This window comes from Oncorhynchus kisutch, linkage group LG23, assembly GCF_002021735.2.
Source record: "Oncorhynchus kisutch isolate 150728-3 linkage group LG23, Okis_V2, whole genome shotgun sequence".
Taxonomy (NCBI): domain Eukaryota; kingdom Metazoa; phylum Chordata; class Actinopteri; order Salmoniformes; family Salmonidae; genus Oncorhynchus; species Oncorhynchus kisutch.
Window position 1 is genome coordinate 34,166,690 of NC_034196.2, and position 20,397 is coordinate 34,187,086.

The 20,397-nt window shown below is 46.0% G+C and overlaps 1 protein-coding gene across 1 annotated transcript in view; it reads left to right on the top strand.

Annotated features, from left to right (window-relative positions):
- Window positions 1-20,397, top strand: part of garnl3 (GTPase activating Rap/RanGAP domain like 3) — a 174,666-nt gene that overhangs the window by 144,198 nt on the left and 10,071 nt on the right. Inside the window, exons 26-29 of the mRNA XM_031802695.1 lie at window positions 1,267-1,374; window positions 1,919-2,037; window positions 5,126-5,261; window positions 12,943-13,155. Of these exons, the coding sequence (XP_031658555.1) occupies window positions 1,267-1,374; window positions 1,919-2,037; window positions 5,126-5,261; window positions 12,943-13,155 (576 nt within the window). The remainder of the gene's footprint in view (window positions 1-1,266; window positions 1,375-1,918; window positions 2,038-5,125; window positions 5,262-12,942; window positions 13,156-20,397) is intronic.

Here is a 20,397-nt window from a genome sequence, read left to right on the forward strand (position 1 = left end):
GGCATTCATTAGTTATTTTTGGCCACTCATGAGTAAAAGTGTTATACCAGTTTAAGTGGTCTATCAGAAGTACATGTTTGTCACTTATAGAGAACATATTGCTTTGTCACTGTAGTGTTACGATATAAAGGCAAGGTACTGGAGGAAGGTACTCTCTGAGGTATGAACTGGGGTACAATTATGCACCTATAACTAAAAGTACAAAGGAGATTCCTTACAGTGAGATTCCACCCCAGGGACCAGCGGCTGTACTCCTTTAGGATCAAGTCTAAACCTTTATTTCTGAGGGTGTAGTAACGTTTGAATATATATTATACATTGTCCTCAACACCCATATATACAAGGTTCCCATATATACAAGGTTCCTATATATACAAGGTTCCTATATATACAAGGTTCCTATATATACAAGTTTCCTATATATACAAGGTTCCTATATATACAAGGTTCCCATATATACAAGGTTCCTACATATACAAGGTTCCTATATATACAAGGTTCCTATATATACAAGGTTCCTATATATACAAGGTTCCCATATATACAAGGTTCCTATATATACAAGGTTCCTATATATACAAGGTTCCTATATATACAAGGTTCCTATATATACAAGGTTCCTATATATACAAGGTTCCTATATATACAAGGTTCCTATATATACAAGGTTCCTATATATACAAGGTTCCTATATATACAAGGTTCCTATATATACAAGGTTCCCATATATACAAGGTTCCCATATATACAAGGTTCCTATATATACAAGGTTCCTATATATACAAGGTTCCTATATATACAAGGTTCCTATATATACAAGGTTCCTATATATACAAGGTTCCCATATATACAAGGTTCCTACATATACAAGGTTCCTATATATACAAGGTTCCTATATATACAAGGTTCCTATATATACAAGGTTCCTATATATACAAGGTTCCTATATATACAAGGTTCCTATATATACAAGGTTCCTATATATACAAGGTTCCTATATATACAAGGTTCCTATATATACAAGGTTCCTATATATACAAGGTTCCTACATATACAGGGTTCCTACATATACAAGGTTCCTATATATACAAGGTTCCTATATATACAAGGTTAACGACTGTGTTTCTATATTTAGACTTATGTTTCTAAACTCGTCTTTCTGTGCAGATACTTGTTCCTGTCATGACTTAACAATGACATGGTATAAAGGCATATCGAGTCACTATTATATCCGTTCTGATACTGTATATCTGATATGTTCCCCAGATATCTGTTCCTATAAGAAGGTGTGTCCGTTCAATGGGTCCACCCCTATGATCCAGTCTAACGCCTCTGACTTACACTTCAGCTGGAACCAGATGCCCAACGCCATCGGTGAGTAGCACTGGTAACCATAGCAACCAGCAGCCCCACCCTACCCCTGCCCACACCCCGCTCCCTCCCTTGGTCAGCCCAGCCTCCGGCCCTGGCCTGAGCCCCGTCACCATGGTAACATGCAGCGGGTGGCCACCCAGGCTAGGTCGTCCAGAGTGTTTGTCTGTTGGAGTCTGTGTTTGTTTCTGATGATGAAAGCAGAGAATGGCTGGCTAAAGATACATCACACAAGCTACAGTTTCTCTTATGTTAGTATGTGTATGTTTGTACTGTCATGCTGCTTTGACAAACTCATTTTACCCTTAGGATTCATTTATTAGGACATTATCTATCCAAACCATCTATCCGAATCTATCAGCTCCATTCAGCCAGGTGTTCTTCAGAAGGTTGATGCTGTGCTTTGGAATCAGAATGACTTCATAGTCATGCACTCATTATTACTGTTGATTCTCCGTTCTGCCTGTAAATGCACTTTTTCTGATGCTATGTCAGCACACGGGATGTTAATTCTTTATTCAATAACAGGAAGTTGTTGTTGTGTTAGTGTGTGCGTTTCCCTACATCTTGGCCTTTACCACTGACTCCATTGAGATCCGGCTGGTTGTCAACGGTAACCTGGTCTACACAGCTGTCGTGCCAGAGCTCCAGCTGACTGCCTCCAGGGTGAGTTTGATTGACAGGTGGAAGTGTCCAATCATGATGGTAATGAATCTGAGTTATAAACCGCTTTTCCTACACAACACAAAAGAGAGAGAGAAAGTGTGTACGTGCGCACGTGTGTGTGTGTGTGCGTGTGCGCACGTGTGTGCATGCGTTCACGAGCGTTCATGAGCGTGTCCGTTTGTGAGCATGTGTGTGTGTGTGTGTGTGTGTGTGTGTGTGTGTTCTCAGCAATCTTATTTCAATCAGTTTATTATCCCGGAGGGACCACACATACACACTATCAAACACACACCTCATACACAACAGAAGGGCACATGCAGACTGTACCATTCAACAATATGAAACACTACCTCATCATCTTGTAGCAGGTGTTGGATTCTAGCTTGAAATAGACTGATACATGTTACCATACTAGAACTTATTGATGACTTTACATGTATAAGGAATGTGTATGTTGGGGTCAATGAAGGGTGGATAGGAACTGAAGGGTGGATAGGAACTGAAGGGTGGATAGGAACTGAAGGGTGAATAGAAACTGAAGGGTGGATAGGAACTGAAGGGTGGATAGGAACTGAAGGGTGGATAGGAACTGAAGGGTGGATAGGAACTGAAGGGTGGATAGGAACTGAAGGGTGGATAGGAACTGAAGGGTGGATAGAAACTGAAGGGTGGATAGGAACTGAAGGGTGGATAGGAACTGAAGGGTGGATAGGAACTGAAGGGATAGGAACTGAAGGGATAGGAACTGAAGGGTGGATAGGAACTGAAGGGTGGATAGAAACTGAAGGGTGCATAGGAACTGAAGGGTGGATAGGAACTGAAGGGTGGATAAGAACTGAAGGGTGGATAGAAACTGAAGGGTGCATAGGAACTGAAGGGTGGATAGAAACTGAAGGGTGCATAGGAACTGAAGGGTGCATAGGAACTGAAGGGTGGATAGAAACTGAAGGGTGCATAGGAACTGAAGGGTGGATAAGAACTGAAGGGTGGATAGGAACTGAAGGGTGGATAAGAACTGAAGGGTGGATAGGAACTGAAGGGTGGATAGGAACTGAAGGGTGGATAGGAACTGAAGGGTGGATAGGAACTGAAGGGTGGATAGGAACTGAAGGGTGGATAGGAACTGAAGGGTGGATAGAAACTGAAGAGTGCATAGGAACTGAAGGGTGGATAAGAACTGAAGGGTGGATAGGAACTGAAGGGTGGATAGGAACTGTAGGGATAGGAACTGAAGGGTGGATAGGAACTGAAGGGTGGATAGGAACTGAAGGGTGGATAGGAACTGAAGGGTGGATAGGAACTGAAGGGTGGATAGGAACTGAAGGGTGGATTGGAACTGAAGGGTGGATAGGAACTGAAGGGTGGATAGGAACTGAAGGGTGGATAGAAACTGAAGGGTGGATAGGAACTGAAGGGTGCATAGGAACTGAAGGGTGGATAGAAACTGAAGGGTGGATAGGAACTGAAGGGTGGATAGGAACTGAAGGGTGGATAGGAACTGAAGGGTGGATAGGAACTGAAGGGTGGATAGGAACTGAAGGGTGGATAGAAACTGAAGGGTGCATAGGAACTGAAGGGTGGATAGGAACTGAAGGGTGGATAAGAACTGAAGGGTGGATAGAAACTGAAGGGTGCATAGGAACTGAAGGGTGGATAGAAACTGAAGGGTGCATAGGAACTGAAGGGTGCATAGGAACTGAAGGGTGGATAGAAACTGAAGGGTGCATAGGAACTGAAGGGTGGATAAGAACTGAAGGGTGGATAAGAACTGAAGGGTGGATAGGAACTGAAGGGTGGATAGGAACTGAAGGGTGGATAGGAACTGAAGGGTGGATAGGAACTGAAGGGTGGATAGAAACTGAAGAGTGCATAGGAACTGAAGGGTGGATAAGAACTGAAGGGTGGATAGGAACTGAAGGGTGGATAGGAACTGTAGGGATAGGAACTGAAGGGTGGATAGGAACTGAAGGGTGGATAGGAACTGAAGGGTGGATAGGAACTGAAGGGTGGATAGGAACTGAAGGGTGGATAGGAACTGAAGGGTGGATTGGAACTGAAGGGTGGATAGGAACTGAAGGGTGGATAGGAACTGAAGGGTGGATAGAAACTGAAGGGTGGATAGGAACTGAAGGGTGGATAGGAACTGAAGGGTGGATAGGAACTGAAGGGTGCATAGGAACTGAAGGGTGGATAGGAACTGAAGGGTGGATAGAAACTGAAGGGTGGATAGGAACTGAAGGGTGGATAGGAACTGAAGGGTGGATAGGAACTGAAGGGTGGATAAGAACTGAAGGGTGGATAGGAACTGAAGGGTGGATAAGAACTGAAGGGTGGATAAGAACTGAAGGGATAGGAACTGAAGGGTGGATAGGAACTGAAGGGTGGATAGAAACTGAAGGGTGGATAGGAACTGAAGGGTGGATAGGAACTGAAGGGTGGATAGGAACTGAAGGGTGGATAAGGAAAGTTACTGAATGAGACATGTTTCTAAGGAGGGAGGTGAAGGGTAATAGTTTGTCTCTGATAAGGCAGGCCAGCTGAGGAACTAGGGAGCAGCGAGGAATTCAGCTCGAGGTCAAGTCAACAGATGAAGTGACCTCTGGGAGGGGGGCCAGAAGGGCCCACCCCAACGACCCTCCTACTACCATCCTATCTCACACACATACACTTCCACACCCACCAACGTTCTAGCATCAGGCAGGGCCATGATTACAATCCTGTCTAGCAACAGGGATGTCTAGATGTGTAAGGAGTTGACCCAGCCTAGTAGGAGGTTATAAATATATGTGATTGTGTAATCATGCTTTGTCTTTGCAGCTGTTGGACCCAGTGGGTGAATACATTTGGTTTGAGCTTTTCCTAGTTGTCTGTTTGAGTTTTTACTCTGTTTGTTCAGAACCTAAGACAGGTGATGGCATTATTTCACTAACCAACACCTCTCTCTCTCTCTCTCTCTCTCTCATTATTTCTCTATATCTCTTCATCTTTCCCCACTTTCTCTTTCACTATCTCTCTCTACCTCTATCACTCTTTCTCCTTCTCCACTTTTTCTTTAAATCCCTTCACCTCCCCCCATCCCCTCCATCAGTCAGACATCTACTTTGTGTCGTCCGCTCCGGTCAACTCTGCCTCCAACTGCAGCTCCCGGGACACCAGTTCCCAGAGTTCCCCACAGACGCCCACCGGCTACGAGATGCCCGTGTTCCCATTGCCGCTCGGAGACGGTAAGCCTCACCAAGCAACCAATCACGTTATAGGATGACAACACAATTGGAAACGCACACTTCATCTGTGTCATTTTGGGGGACTGCAGTAGTTAGTGTGTGTGACACACATCATATGTATGCACACGTACTCCAGAGTGCTAGTGTTACTCTGGATAGAGAGTTGGGTGTGGGACCTGAACTGGGCTTTAGAGGCTGAAGGGTGTAGTATATAGCCTGGGACCTGAACTGGGCTTTAGAGGGGGTAGAGTGTAGTATATATCATGGGACCTGAACTGGGCTTTAGAGGGGGTAGAGTGTAGTATATATCATGGGACCTGAACTGGGCTTTAGAAGGGGTAGAGTGTATTATATATCATGGGACCTGAACTGTGCTTTAGAGGTGGTAGAGTGTAGTACAGTATAGAGGGCACTTTGAGGGGTTAAAGGGGAACTCCACTCAAAAACAATATATATATATTTTGTTTCATTAGTCCATTGTTGATACAGTTCCAAAATGTTGTGCATGTCAGCAATAAAGTTTTCAAGATCTTGGACATTCAAGAAGCAATGTGTCACCTGCCACATCATTATGATGATGCAATATACCACAAGATAGTTTTTGAGTTACCCTTTAAGATTCTGCCATCTTTTACCTGGTTCTTCTTCTCTTTTCTATTGGTCAACTCAAGTCTTGGAACACTACTATAACCATTAACATCCCTGTAGCGTTGATCTTTCCAGCTCTGGGGGTGGTGGTGTTAATACTACTGAATGTGTGTGTTCTGTCGTACCGGAGTGTGTGTGTGTATTACATAACCTTGTTCTGGTCCCTGGTTCAGATTCTATACGGATCCCCTATGGTACCAAGCTATCCCTGTACATGTCTAAGGATGCCGAAGGTACTTCAACGAGTCTCCCACTGCTCCTCCGGTTTGTCCCAAATGGCATTGTTTTCCTTATATAGTGCACTACTTCTGACCCGAGCCTCGCCCCCTGTTCAGAAGCAGTGCACTATATAGGGAATCAGGTGCCATTTGGGACACAGCCCTCCCTCTTCATCTAGCTGCACATGCTGCCCTACTAACATGCACGGAAAATACCTCACCTTTCTGTTTTTTTAATATGAAGCGGCATGTTTGACTGAGTGTCAGTTGAATGTTAAGTGAACGTTCTGTCTTCCCCATCACACCTTCTCTCTGTCAGAGTGACTGGAAAATGGAGGGGGTGAAATGTGATGTAGAAATGGATGATAGAGAGGTAGAGAGATGTGGATTCAGAAAGGTATGCATGTGACAGAGATGGGAGAATGTTTGAGAGAGAGAGAGAAAAGAGGGGGAATGAAAGAGAGAGCGAGACAGAGGGGAGGAGAAGACACGTCTACCGCAGCATGATTTACAGATTGCACTGTCACCATGGAAACTTTTGTCAAAACCCCCTCTCCCATTCAGAGTGGTGGTCTAAATAGAGGTGCCACAATCTAGGGGGAAGGAGGGAGAGATTGGGTGGGGACTGACAAAAACTCCCATCCTCTAACCGACTGCCTGTGCCTGCCGTGTCTGCTCTATGGGGAGAGCTGCTTTAACACTGGTAGACAATTGGCTCAGTTTCAGATCAGATTTGTTGACATCAGTAACATGTGAATACAAAATGCTGAGACTGATGTGTGGATTGGACTGTCAAACTACCTCTAGTAGTATTCCACCAATCCTGAACCATGTTTAGTCATGGAATCACATCTTATTCTGATTTGAGGATTGGACAGTTATAAAATATAACAAATCAAATATTCAAAAACTCATATGGAACCTTTATTTTGTTAGATTGTAGGTCATTTTCCCTGGAGCAGAAACGCATGTGGAATATATAGATCCACGCGATTATATATCCCAGATGGCTGCATGCTTTTTGTTGTTGGTATATTTCATATCTATTTGGTTTATTATTAACATTTCTGTCTGTCTGGTATTGTTACGGGAGAGAGGGGTCGGTAACAGTGAGTCAGTGAACCTGTCATAACAAAAGGAGTGACCCCTTTTCTCCCAGAATGCTGTTTGCGTCACCTTTGACCCCGTGACATTTCAGAACTGTGGTCTGTTTGGCGCAATGCAGCCTTCCATCACATCAGACAGTCACATAGCTGCGTGTGCGTTACTATTGCCATCCTGTCTTGATCGAGTGAAACGCTGCATTAGAATATGAGCATTCACTGCCACCTAGTGGTTAGATTAACCATTGCAAGTCAATACACCTACATCATGTTCATTAGTAACGTAACAAAATGTTTTGCAACGTTCTTTTGGCATGTTGGGTGCCTAAAGTGCCCACCCCTGCTATAGCTACCACTGGAATACAACAGACTGTAGAGACTGGAATACAACAGACTGTAGAGACTGGAATACAGCAGACTATAGAGACTGGAATACAGCAGACTACAGAGACTGGAATACAGCAGACTATAGAGACTGGAATACAGCAGACTATAGAGACTGGAATACAGCAGACTATAGAGACTGGAATACAGCAGACTACAGAGACTGGAATACAGCAGACTATAGAGACTGGAATACAGCAGACTACAGAGACTGGAATACAGCAGACTATAGAGACTGGAATACAGCAGACTATAGAGACTGGAATACAGCAATTTACAGAGACTGGATTACAGCAGACTACAGAGACTGGAGTACAGCAGACTACAGAGACTGGAATACAGCAGACTATAGAGACTGGAATACAGCAGACTATAGAGACTGGAATACAGCAGACTATAGAGACTGGAATACAGCTGACTATAGAGACTGGAATACAGCAGACTACAGAGACTGGAATACAGCAGACTATTGAGAGTGGAATACAGCAGACTACAGAGACTGGAATACAGCAGACTATAGAGACTGGAATACAGCAGACTACAGAGACTGGAATACAGCAGACTACAGAGACTGGAATACAGCCGACTATAGAGACTGGAATACAGCAGACTATAGAGACTGGAATACAGCTGACTATAGAGACTGGAATACAGCAGACTACAGAGACTGGAATACAGCAGACTATTGAGACTGGAATACAGCCGACTATAGAGACTGGAATACAGCAGACTATAGAGACTGGAATACAGCAGACTATAGAGACTGGAATACAGCAGACTACAGAGACTGGAATACAGCAGACTATAGAGACTGGAATACAGCAGACTACAGAGACTGGAATACAGCAGACTATAGAGACTGGAATACAGCAGACTATTGAGAGTGGAATACAGCAGACTACAGAGACTGGAATACAGCAGACTATAGAGACTGGAATACAGCAGACTACAGAGACTGGAATACAGCAGACTACAGAGACTGGAATACAGCCGACTATAGAGACTGGAATACAGCAGACTATAGAGAATGGAATACAGCAGACTATAGAGACTGGAATACAGCAGACTATTTTTTATTTTATTTTTATTTCACCTTTATTTAACCAGGTAGGCTAGTTGAGAACAAGTTCTCATTTGCAACTGCGACCTGGCCAAGATAAAGCATAGCAGTGTGAGCATACAACAAAGAGTTACACATGGAGTAAACAATTAACAAGTCAATAACACAGTAGAAAACGAAGGGGGGGTCTATATACAATGTGTGCAAAAGGCATGAGGAGGTAGGCAAATAATTACAATTTTGCAGATTAACACTGGAGTGATAAAAGATCAGATGGTCATGTACAGGTAGAGATATTGGTGTGCAGAAGAGCAGAAAAGTAAATAAATAAAAACAGTACGGGGATGAGGTAGGTGAAAAGGGTGGGCTATTTACCAATAGACTATGTACAGCTGCAGCGATCGGTTAGCTGCTCAGATAGCTGATGTTTGAAGTTGGTGAGGGAGATGAAAGTCTCCAACTTCAGCGATTTTTGCAATTCGTTCCAGTCACAGGCAGCAGAGTACTGGAACGAAAGGCGGCCAAATGAGGTGTTGGCTTTAGGGATGATCAGTGAGATACACCTGCTGGAGCGCGTGCTACGGATGGGTGTTGCCATCGTGACCAGTGAGCTGAGATAAGGCGGAGCTTTACCTAGCATAGACTTGTAGATGACCTGGAGCCAGTGGGTCTGGCGACGAATATGTAGCGAGGGCCAGCCGACTAGAGCATACAAGTCGCAGTGGTGGGTAGTATAAGGTGCTTTAGTGACAAAACGGATGGCACTGTGATAGACTGCATCCAGTTTGCTGAGTAGAGTGTTGGAAGCCATTTTGTAGATGACATCGCCGAAGTCGAGGATCGGTAGGATAGTCAGTTTTACTAGGGTAAGCTTGGCGGCTTGAGTGAAGGAGGCTTTGTTGCGGAATAGAAAGCCGACTCTTGATTTGATTTTCGATTGGAGATGTTTGATATGAGTCTGGAAGGAGAGTTTGCAGTCTAGCCAGACACCTAGGTACTTATAGACGTCCACATATTCTAGGTCGGAACCATCCAGGGTGGTGATGCTAGTCGGGCATGCAGGTGCAGGCAGCGACCGGTTGAAAAGCATGCATTTGGTTTTACTAGCGTTTAAGAGCAGTTGGAGGCCACGGAAGGAGTGTTGTATGGCATTGAAGCTTGTTTGGAGGTTAGATAGCACAGTGTCCAAAGACGGGCCGAAAGTATATAGAATGGTGTCGTCTGCGTAGAGGTGGATCAGGGAATCGCCCGCAGCAAGAGCAACATCATTGATATACACAGAGAAAAGAGTCGGCCCGAGAATTGAACCCTGTGGCACCCCCATAGAGACTGCCAGAGGACCGGACAGCATGCCCTCCGATTTGACACACTGAACTCTGTCTGCAAAGTAATTGGTGAACCAGGCAAGGCAGTCATCCGAAAAACCGAGGCTACTGAGTCTGCCGATAAGAATATGGTGATTGACAGAGTCGAAAGCCTTGGCGAGGTCGATGAAGACGGCTGCACAGTACTGTCTTTTATCGATGGCGGTTATGATGTCGTTTAGTACCTTGAGTGTGGCTGAGGTGCACCCATGACCGGCTCGGAAACCAGATTGCACAGCGGAGAAGGTACGGTGGGATTCGAGATGGTCAGTGACCTGTTTGTTGACTTGGCTTTCGAAGACCTTAGATAGGCAGGGCAGGATGGATATAGGTCTGTAACAGTTTGGGTCCAGGGTGTCTCCCCCTTTGAAGAGGGGGATGACTGCGGCAGCTTTCCAATCCTTGGGGATCTCAGACGAGATGAAAGAGAGGTTGAACAGGCTGGTAATAGGGGTTGCGACAATGGTGGCAGATAGTTTCAGAAATAGAGGGTCCAGATTGTCAAGCCCAGCTGATTTGTACGGGTCCAGGTTTTGCAGCTCTTTCAGAACATCTGCTATCTGGATTTGGGTAAAGGAGAACCTGGAGAGGCTTGGGCGAGGAGCTGCGGGGGGGGCGGAGCTGTTGGCCGAGGTTGAAGTAGCCAGGCGGAAGGCATGGCCAGCCGTTGAGAAATGCTTATTGAAGTTTTCGATAATCATGGATTTATCAGTGGTGACCGTGTTACCTAGCCTCAGTGCAGTGGGCAGCTGGGAGGAGGTGCTCTTGTTCTCCATGGACTTCACAGTGTCCCAGAACTTTTTGGAGTTGGAGCTACAGGATGCAAACTTCTGCCTGAAGAAGCTGGCCTTAGCTTTCCTGACTGACTGCGTGTATTGGTTCCGGACTTCCCTGAACAGTTGCATATCACGGGGACTATTCGATGCTATTGCAGTCCGCCACAGGATGTTTTTGTGCTGGTCGAGGGCAGTCAGGTCTGGGGTGAACCAAGGGCTGTATCTGTTCTTAGTTCTGCATTTTTTGAACGGAGCATGCTTATCTAAAATGGTGAGGAAGTTACTTTTAAAGAATGACCAGGCATCCTCAACTGACGGGATGAGGTCAATGTCCTTCCAGGATACCCGGGCCAGGTCGATTAGAAAGGCCTGCTCACAGAAGTGTTTTAGGGAGCGTTTGACAGTGATGAGGGGTGGTCGTTTGACTGCGGCTCCGTAGCGGATACAGGCAATGAGGCAGTGATCGCTGAGATCCTGGTTGAAGACAGCGGAGGTGTATTTGGAGGGCCAGTTGGTCAGGATGACGTCTATGAGGGTGCCCTTGTTTACAGAGTTAGGGTTGTACCTGGTGCGTTCCTTGATGATTTGTGTGAGATTGAGGGCATCTAGCTTAGATTGTAGGACTGGCGGGGTATAGAGACTGGAATACAGCAGACTATAGAGACAGGAATACAGCAGACTACAGAGACTGGAATACAGCAGACTATAGAGACTGGAATACAGCAGACTATTGAGACTGGAATACAGCAGACTATAGAGACTGGAATACAGCAGACTATAGAGACTGGAATACAGCAGACTATAGAGACTGGAATACAGCAGACTATAGAGACTGGAATACAGCAGACTATAGAGACTGGAATACAGCAGACTATAGAGACTGGAATACAGCAGACTATAGAGACTGGAATACAGCAGACTACAGAGACTGGAATACAGCAGACTATAGAGACTGGAATGCGGTGCTGCTACGAAGATGTTAAGTATCCAATTACTCTGACTCAAACAGTTGTTTAATTATTGATCCCAAACGTTGAATAATTGATGGATAGCTGTAAATGTCTGTAACTGAGTAGTCGTATTATATTACACAGTGTTGAAATGGCGACGATGATGAATTCATAAGTTGATCGCACAATGTGTCACTGTGAGTCATGTTGTTAATCAGTTTAGATAGAGGAGGCTTGATTGGAACATGACATGATCATGTTCTTCATGTTCGTGTTCTTATACATATGTTCCTCTAGTGTGTGTGTGCGCGTGGGCGTGTGGTAAACTAACCAGTCTAAGGAGGTCTCCATAACTTAATTGCCTGAAGTTGCTTGGTGTTGAAATGATGTCTCTCTCACCGCATTACCTTTTCTGTATCTCTCCTCCTCCATCCATCCCCACTCTCTCTGTATCTCTCCTTCTCCATCCATCCCCACTCTCTGTGTATCTCTCCTTCTCCATCCATCCCCACTCTCTCTGTATCTCTCCTCCTCCATCCATCCCCACTCTCTCTGTATCTCTCCTTCTCCATCCATCCCCACTCTCTCTGTATCTCTCCTTCTCCATCCATCCCCACTCTCTCTGTATCTCTCCTTCTCCATCCATCCCCACTCTCTCTGTATCTCTCCTCCTCCATCCATCCCCACTCTCTGTATCTCTCCTTCTCCATCCATCCCCACTCTCTCTGTATCTCTCCTCCTCCATCCATCCCCACTCTCTGTATCTATCCTCCTCCATCCATCCCCACTCTCTGTATCTCTCCTCCTCCATCCATCCCCACTCTCTGTATCTCTCCTTCTCCATCCATCCCCACTCTCTGTATCTCTCCTCCTCCATCCATCCCCACTCTCTGTATCTCTCCTTCTCCATCCATCCCCACTCTCTGTATCTCTCCTTCTCCATCCATCCCCACTCTCTGTATCTCTCCTTCTCCATCCATCCCCACTCTCTGTATCTCTCCTCCTCCATCCATCCCCACTCTCTGTATCTCTCCTCCTCCATCCATCCCCACTCTCTGTATCTCTCCTCCTCCATCCATCCCCACTCTCTGTATCTCTCCTCCTCCATCCATCCCCACTCTCTGTATCTCTCCTTCACCCTCCATCCCCACTCTCTGTATCTCTCCTTCACCCTCCAGGTGAGACACAGTGTAAGCATATCTTCAAGATCCCACTGAGTAACCTAGTGGGCCGCAGCATCGAGAGGCCCCTCAAGTCCCCACTGGTCAACAAGGTGGTGACGGGCCTAACAGCCCCCGCGGGGGCCCTCATGCAGGGGTCCTCACACACCCTGTCTCTGTCCCGCATGGAGATCAAAGAAATCGCCAGTCGCACCCGTAAGGAGCTTCTGGGTGAGTGAGGCACCAAGACTGGACTGTACACACACACACACACACACACACACACACACACACACACACACACACACACACACACACACACACACACACACACACACAGCATTCAGAAAGTTATCATTTGTTTTAATTAGTTCTTGTCACCCCCTCTTTCCCATCACAGCCACCATAGAGTAATTTAGCTTGTAGGTTATAGCTGTGTTTGACTACCCATACTAACATACTGTATACTTAATACTATACTTCTACTAACATACAGTCGTGGCCAAAAGTTTAGAGAATAACACAAATGTAAATGTTCACAAAGTTGGCTGCTTCAATGTCTAGATATTTTTGTCAGATGTTACTATGGAATACTGAAGTATAATTACAAGCATTTCATAAGTGTCAAAGGCTTTTATTGACAATTACATGAAGTTGATGCAAAGAGTCAATATTTGCAGTGTTGACCCTTCTTTTTCAAGACCTCTGCAATCCACCCTGGCATGCTGTCAATTAACTTCTGGGCCACATCCTGACTGATGGCAGCCCATTCTTGCATAATCAATGCTTGGAGTTTATCAGAATTTGTGGGTTTTCGTTTGTCCACCCGCCTCTTGAGGATTGACCACAATTTCTCAATGGGAATAAGGTCTGGGGAGTTTCCTGGCCATGGACCCAAAATATCAATGTTTTGTTCCCCGAGCCACTTAGTTATCCCTTTTGCCTTATGGCAAGGTGCTCCATCATGCTGGAAAAGGCATTGTTCGTCACCAAACTGTTCCTGGATGGTTGGGAGAAATTGCTCTCGGAGGATGTGTTGGTACCATTCTTTATTCATGGCCGTGTTCTTAGGCAAAATTGTGAGTGAGACCACTCCCTTGGCTGAGAAGCAACCCCACACATGAATGGTCTCAGGATGCTTTAGTGTTGGCATGACACAGGACTGATGGTAGCGCTCACCTTGTCTTCTCCGGACAAGTTTTTTTCCGGATGCCCCAAACAATCGGAAAGGGGATTCATCAGAGAAAATTACTTTACCCCAGTCCTCAGCAGTCCAATCCCTGTACCTTTTGCAGAATATCAGTCTGTCCCTGATGTTTTTCCTGGAGAGAAGTGGCTTCTTTGCTGCCCTTCTTGACACCAGGCCATCCTCCAAAAGTCTTTGCCTCACTGTGTGCTGATGCACTCACACCTGCCTGCTGCCATTCCTGAGCAAGCTCTGTATTGGTGGTGTCCCGATCCCGCAGCTGAATCAACTTTAGGAGACGGTCCTGGCGCTTGCTGGACTTTCTTGGGCGCCCTGAAGCCTTCTTCACAATAATTGAACCGCTCTCCTTGAAGTTCTTGATGATCCGATAAATGGTTGATTTGGGTGCAATCTTACTGGCAGCAATATCCTTGCCTGTGAAGCCCTTTTTGTGCTAAGCAATGATGACGGCCCTGTGTTTCCTTGCAGGTAACCATGGTTGACAGAACAATGATTCCCAGCACCACCCTCCTTTTGAAGCTTCCAGTCTGTTATTCGAACTCAATCAGCATGACAGAGTGATCTCCAGCCTTGTCCTCGTCAACACTCACACCTGTGTTAACGAGAGAATCACTGACATGATGCCATCTGGTCCTTTTGTGGCAGGGTTGAAATGCAGTGGAAATCTTGTTTTGGGATTCAGTTCATTTGCATGGCAAAGAGGGACTTTGCAATTAATTGCAATTCATCTGATCACTCTTCATAACATTCTGGAGTATATGCAAATTGGCATCATACAAACTGAGGCAGCAGATGTTGTAAAATTAATATTTTGTGCCCAGTCTATGCACAGCGTTCAGTCCGGCGCCATGGTCGGATCCGGGGTCTGGGGGGGCTACGACCGGCAACGGAGCTGCCACCAACACTAGTCACCTCCCCTAACCCCTCCTTTTGGTTTCAGTCCGGTACGTCATGTGCCGGTTCCTCGCACTCTCCCTGAAGTGCATGTCACCAGTCCTGTGCCGGCTCCACGCACCAGGCCTCCAGGGCGCCTCCCCAGTCCGGTACGTCCTGTGCCAGCTCCCTCCACTCGCCCTGAAGCGCGTGTCACCAGTCTGGCGCCACCTGTGCCGGCTCCACGCATCAGGCCTCCAGTGGGCCTCCCCAGTCCCACTCCAAGGCCGGAGCCTTGGGCAGGTGCCTTCCTCTGCGCCGATGCCCAGTCCAGGCACGCTCCAAGGCCGGAGCCTTCCTCTGCGCAAGTGCACAGTCCAGGCGCGGTGTCCAGTCCCGCTCCATGGCCCGGAGCTCTCCTCTGCGCCGGTGCCCAGTCCGGGCTCGGCGTCCAACCCAGCTCCTAGGCCGGAGCCTTCCTCTGCGCCAATGTCCAGTCCTAGCACGGCGTCCAGTCCCGCTCCAAGGCCGGAGCCTTCCTATGCGCCGGTGCCCAGTCCAGGCACGGCGTCCAACCCAGCTCCAGGGCCGGAGCCCTCCTCTGCGCCGGTGCCCAGTCCAGGCACAGCATTCAGCCCAGCGCCATGGTCGGATCTGGGGTCTGGGGGGGCTACGACCCGCACCGGAGCCACCACCAACACTAGTCACCCCCCCTAACTCCCCCTTTTGGTTTCAGTCCGGTACGTCCTGTGCCGGTTCCTCGCACTCTCCCTGAAGTGCATGTCACCAGTCCGGTGCCACCTGTGCCGGCTCCACGCACCAGGCCTCCAGTGCGTCTCCCCAGTCCGGTAGTCCTGTGCCAGCTGCAGGGAGGAGGCTTCTCATGTAAACATGCATGAAATCAAGGCATTTACGGTTACAGAAGTCAAGAAATGAGAGCGCCTAGGTACACACAGGGCCTGGGTTAACCTCCACATCACCCTAGGAACAGAGGAGGAGTTGGATGAGGGTACGGCTAAAGGCTATCAAAACTGGTCGTCTAGTGCGTTGGGGACAGAAAATGGGCGTGGTAGAATAGATTCAGGGCATAATGTACTATGGAGGTAAACCTAGGCATTGAGTAAGAGAGGTTGCATCTCTGGAGATACTAGTTATGCTAGGTGAGATCACCCCATGTGTGGGAGGTGGGACAAAAGAGGTATCTGAGCATGTTGAGTAGGGCTAGGGGCTCCGCAGTAAAATAAAACAATGATAACTACCCTAAACAACAGTATACAAGGCATATTGACATTAGAGAGAGACATAAAGCGAGGCATAAAGCAATCGCAAGTGTTGATTGGAACAGCTAGCTAAGACAACGGGTAAGACAGCAACAGCTAATCAGCTAAGACAACAACAACAGGTAAAATGGCGATGAATGGGCAGAGAGGGTCAGTTAACTACACACAGGGCCTGAATTTGAGGCTGGGGCCAACAGATAAACAAAACAAACTAAATGGAGTACCGTGATTGATGAACAGTCCAGCAGGCATGAGCTATGTAGCCAGGTGATCATAGGGTCCAGTGAACAGCTATAGATGAAACAGGGAAGTCATTACTACGCTAGCAAGTGGGAGACACGGCGTTCATAAGTTAGCAGGCCGGGGCTAGCAGAAGCATCTTCATTGACTGGTTGAGGGCACATCAGATGGAATTATGTCATCAGACCAATCGTGGATCTGCGGGGCTCCATGTCGACAAAGGGTCTAGGCCAATTGGCAAAAGAGGTAATGTAGCTGGAGTAATATAGTTTGCTACCCGGGAGATGCCCCTGGCTCAAAGGCTAACTGGTGCTAGCTTCGGGACAAGGGCGTTAGCCACTATGGTTACTCAGTAGCAGCTAACTAGTTGCTATGATCCGATGCAAAGGTCCAGAGCTTACGGCAGGAATCCGGCGATGTAGTGGCTTCTAGTCGTGTTAGTGAAGAGTTCGGGAGACATCAGCTGTATAGCCGAGTGATCATAGCCACTGAGCAGGCCGGGAGATGGGTCTGGTTCTAAGGCTAGCTTTGGGGCTGGGCCTCTCGGTAGCAGCTAGATAGCTGCGAGGATCTGGAATAATGGTCCAGTAATGGAGTAATCTGGAGTAATGGTGGAGAAAAGCAGTCCTGACGTTGTGCAGACTGGCGGGTATTATCCAGGGTAAAAGCGGCTGGTGTCTGAGCTAGAGGTAAAAGCCAGCTAAAAGCATGCTAACCAGCTAATTAGCTGGTTAGCATCTGATGGCTAGCTTCTGATGGAGGTTCTAGCTATGAGGTCTAAAAAATAGCGGATCCGTATCACATTGGGTGAGACTGGTTGCCGGAAGGTATATTTAATTAAAAAATGGAAAAAGAGATTGAAATATATACAAAAACGACGAAAAAAATACAATTTACATGGGACAACGATATACATACTTCATATGTTGGCGAATTTAGTATGACATCCGGGAACTTTTGGCATACTAACTATATCCATACTATGACCAATAAGCATACTATATAATCAATTCACATCACAAATAGTATGGTTAGTGCGGTTGGTATGAGTATTACAGTTTTTCCCAATTGCTAAAACACAATTTTGCAAACTAGGCTGGTTTTATCAAAATACTTAACACAATTCACAAAACCACACACCCAAACTGCAAAATACCTCATATATCCTGCAACATGAAGCACTGCAACCAAAACTACAGATAGCATTATCAAAATCAAACATTTGCACAAAATGGCACACACTTAATTCATATTACCAGATGTTTGTCTAACCAACTACACACTGTTGGGCATAATGAAAAGCACTCATCTTTAGTATGCTTAGTTCAAATTGTAGAAAATTCTTCAGATGCACAGGAATATTTGCAGATACACACACATGCTGTTGAAACATTTTATTTTTCACCAAACAAGTCAGTGCAACATATGCACAGCAGATATATTTACATTGGACTGAACAAAAATATGCTCACAAAAAAACAGTAAACTGAAAAAGAAAATTGCAGAAAGAAATGTGCAGAAAAAATACTGTATATAGAAAAAAAGCGACAAAAAAAAACAGAAAAATAATTAGGCAGCATCTTGCCGCACAGCTGGGTCTGGCCACAACGCCTCGTCCACATCACAGGCAATATCTTCCCTTGCCAGACATCGAGGGAAGAAGCGCCTTGAGTGCCTTATCCATCCCTGAATCGCACCCACATCAATCTCATCACATGCCTCTTCCATAGCCTGCACAAGAGGCCTGCGCACAAAGGGCTGCCGGTCGTATACCTTCCACGTATACCTTCCACGTATATCTTCCACGTATACCTTCCACGTATACCTTCCACCGCCGTGCCGAAAATAACTCTTCTATGGGGTTCAGAAATGGTGAGTATGGTGGGAGGTATTGCACGAGAAATGGTGGGTGGTCAGCAAACCAGTTTTGGACTGGGGCTGCACGATGAAAGCTCACGTTGTCCCATACTACAACGTAGTATCATTCATACGCTCTGGTGGTATGAGAATGTTGTGGAGTCTGTCCAGGAATGTGAGAATATATATGGGCTGTGTTGTATGGTCCAAGGTTGGCATGAAGGTGGAGGACACCATGCGTATTGGAGATGGCACATTGTGATGTTCCCAACCACGTTGGCCAGGAACATCTATAATGGCTCTGTGGCCAATGACGTTTCTCCCCCTTCTTCTGCTGTTTGCTAGGTTGAACCCAGCCTCATCTATAAAGATCAACTCATGTGGGATTGCATGAGCATCCATTTCCAGTACTCCCTGAAAACAAAGAACAAAAGCAGTCAATATGGTGTTATCCAGTACACTGGGAAACAATGTTGTGTGTAGTGTACTGCAGTCAATATGGTGTTATCCAGTACACTGGGAAACAATGTTGTGTGTAGTGTACTGCAGTCAATATGGTGTTATCCAGTACACTGGGAAACAATGTTGTGTGTAGTGTACTGCAGTCAATATGGTGTTATCCAGTACACTGGGAAACAATGTTGTGTGTAGTGTACTGCAGTCAATATGGTGTTATCCAGTACACTGGGAAACAATGTTGTGTATAGTGTACTGCAGTCAATATTGTACTTACATCCACATATGCTCGTCTGACCTCTTTGTTTCTTTGAGAGTTTCTCTCAAACGGCACCTTATAAAGTTGTTTCATTGTGATTCGGTTTCGCTTGAGAATGCGAGCCAAAGTGGACAGACTGACTCGTTGAATGTTGTTGAATATGGTGTTGTCTTGAATGATGTGGCTTTGAATTTCTCGTAATCTGATTTCATTATTTTCCAAAACCAAGTTTACAATGGCAGCTTCCTGTACCCCGGTGAACATGTGGCCCCTTCCTCCACCATGGTTGGTCCCTTCCTGTACCCCGGTGAACATGTGGCCCCTTCCTCCACCATGGTTGCCTCTCTCAGTCCTTTAGAAAAACTAAAAAACTCAAATATAGGGCTTGGACAATGCAGCCTAAAGATATTTCCCCCACAGTAGAGTAAAATCTACAGGAAATTTGTGCAGTTAGTGTATGACATCAGCCATTCATGAAGTAAACAGGTGTCACCCAACTGATACACTATGACATGGGGTGTACTACATAGTGTGAAAGAAATGTTGGTTACATACCTGTACTCCAGTCTAAATGTCCGGATGACACAGGCGACAGTAAAACGGCTCAAGTTGGGCTGCACTCTCTGTCCAGCCTCTCACATTGTCAGCCCATGGTTGATGACATGATCAACTAAGGTTGCTCTGATTTCATTTGAAAGTTGTTGTCTTCTTTGGCCATGAACTCCTCTACCAGCTCTACCCCTACCTCTCACTCTTCCTCCCCCTCTCATTCTCACCCTCCCTCTTCCTCTTCCTCTCTGCAATGGCTTCCATTGTTGTTGTAAAACAAAAGGTGCTTACCTGTGGTCTTTTCCTAGTGCTTACTTCCTGATTTAAGTGGTAACATTTAACCATTGAGGTGTTTGGCCAGGTGGCACATGTATTGGCCAATTAGCTCATGTAGTGTGATTTTGAATGGCAGTGTTTTGAAATGGCAAACATGTGACTTTATGTCAGATTGTTGTGTCTTATGCAGAGAACTGTGTGCAGTGCATTTAAAAAGTGCCATTTTGAATTGCCAAATGTGTGTAAAGCAGAAAATGTGTTTAGACTATTGGAGACTTGAGAAGAGGTTTTGCTCTCTGTGTGTCAGTTTAAATAATTGTGCTGTGCATGTCATTTTAGTGTGTTAGCAATTGGAAAAACTGTATAACACAGCTTATGTTTCCATTTACAAGCACCTACAGGTGACAGCGACACATACAGTATATTTACTATATGTTTCCCATGAGGGAATGAAACCGTCAACCCTTGTGTTGCAA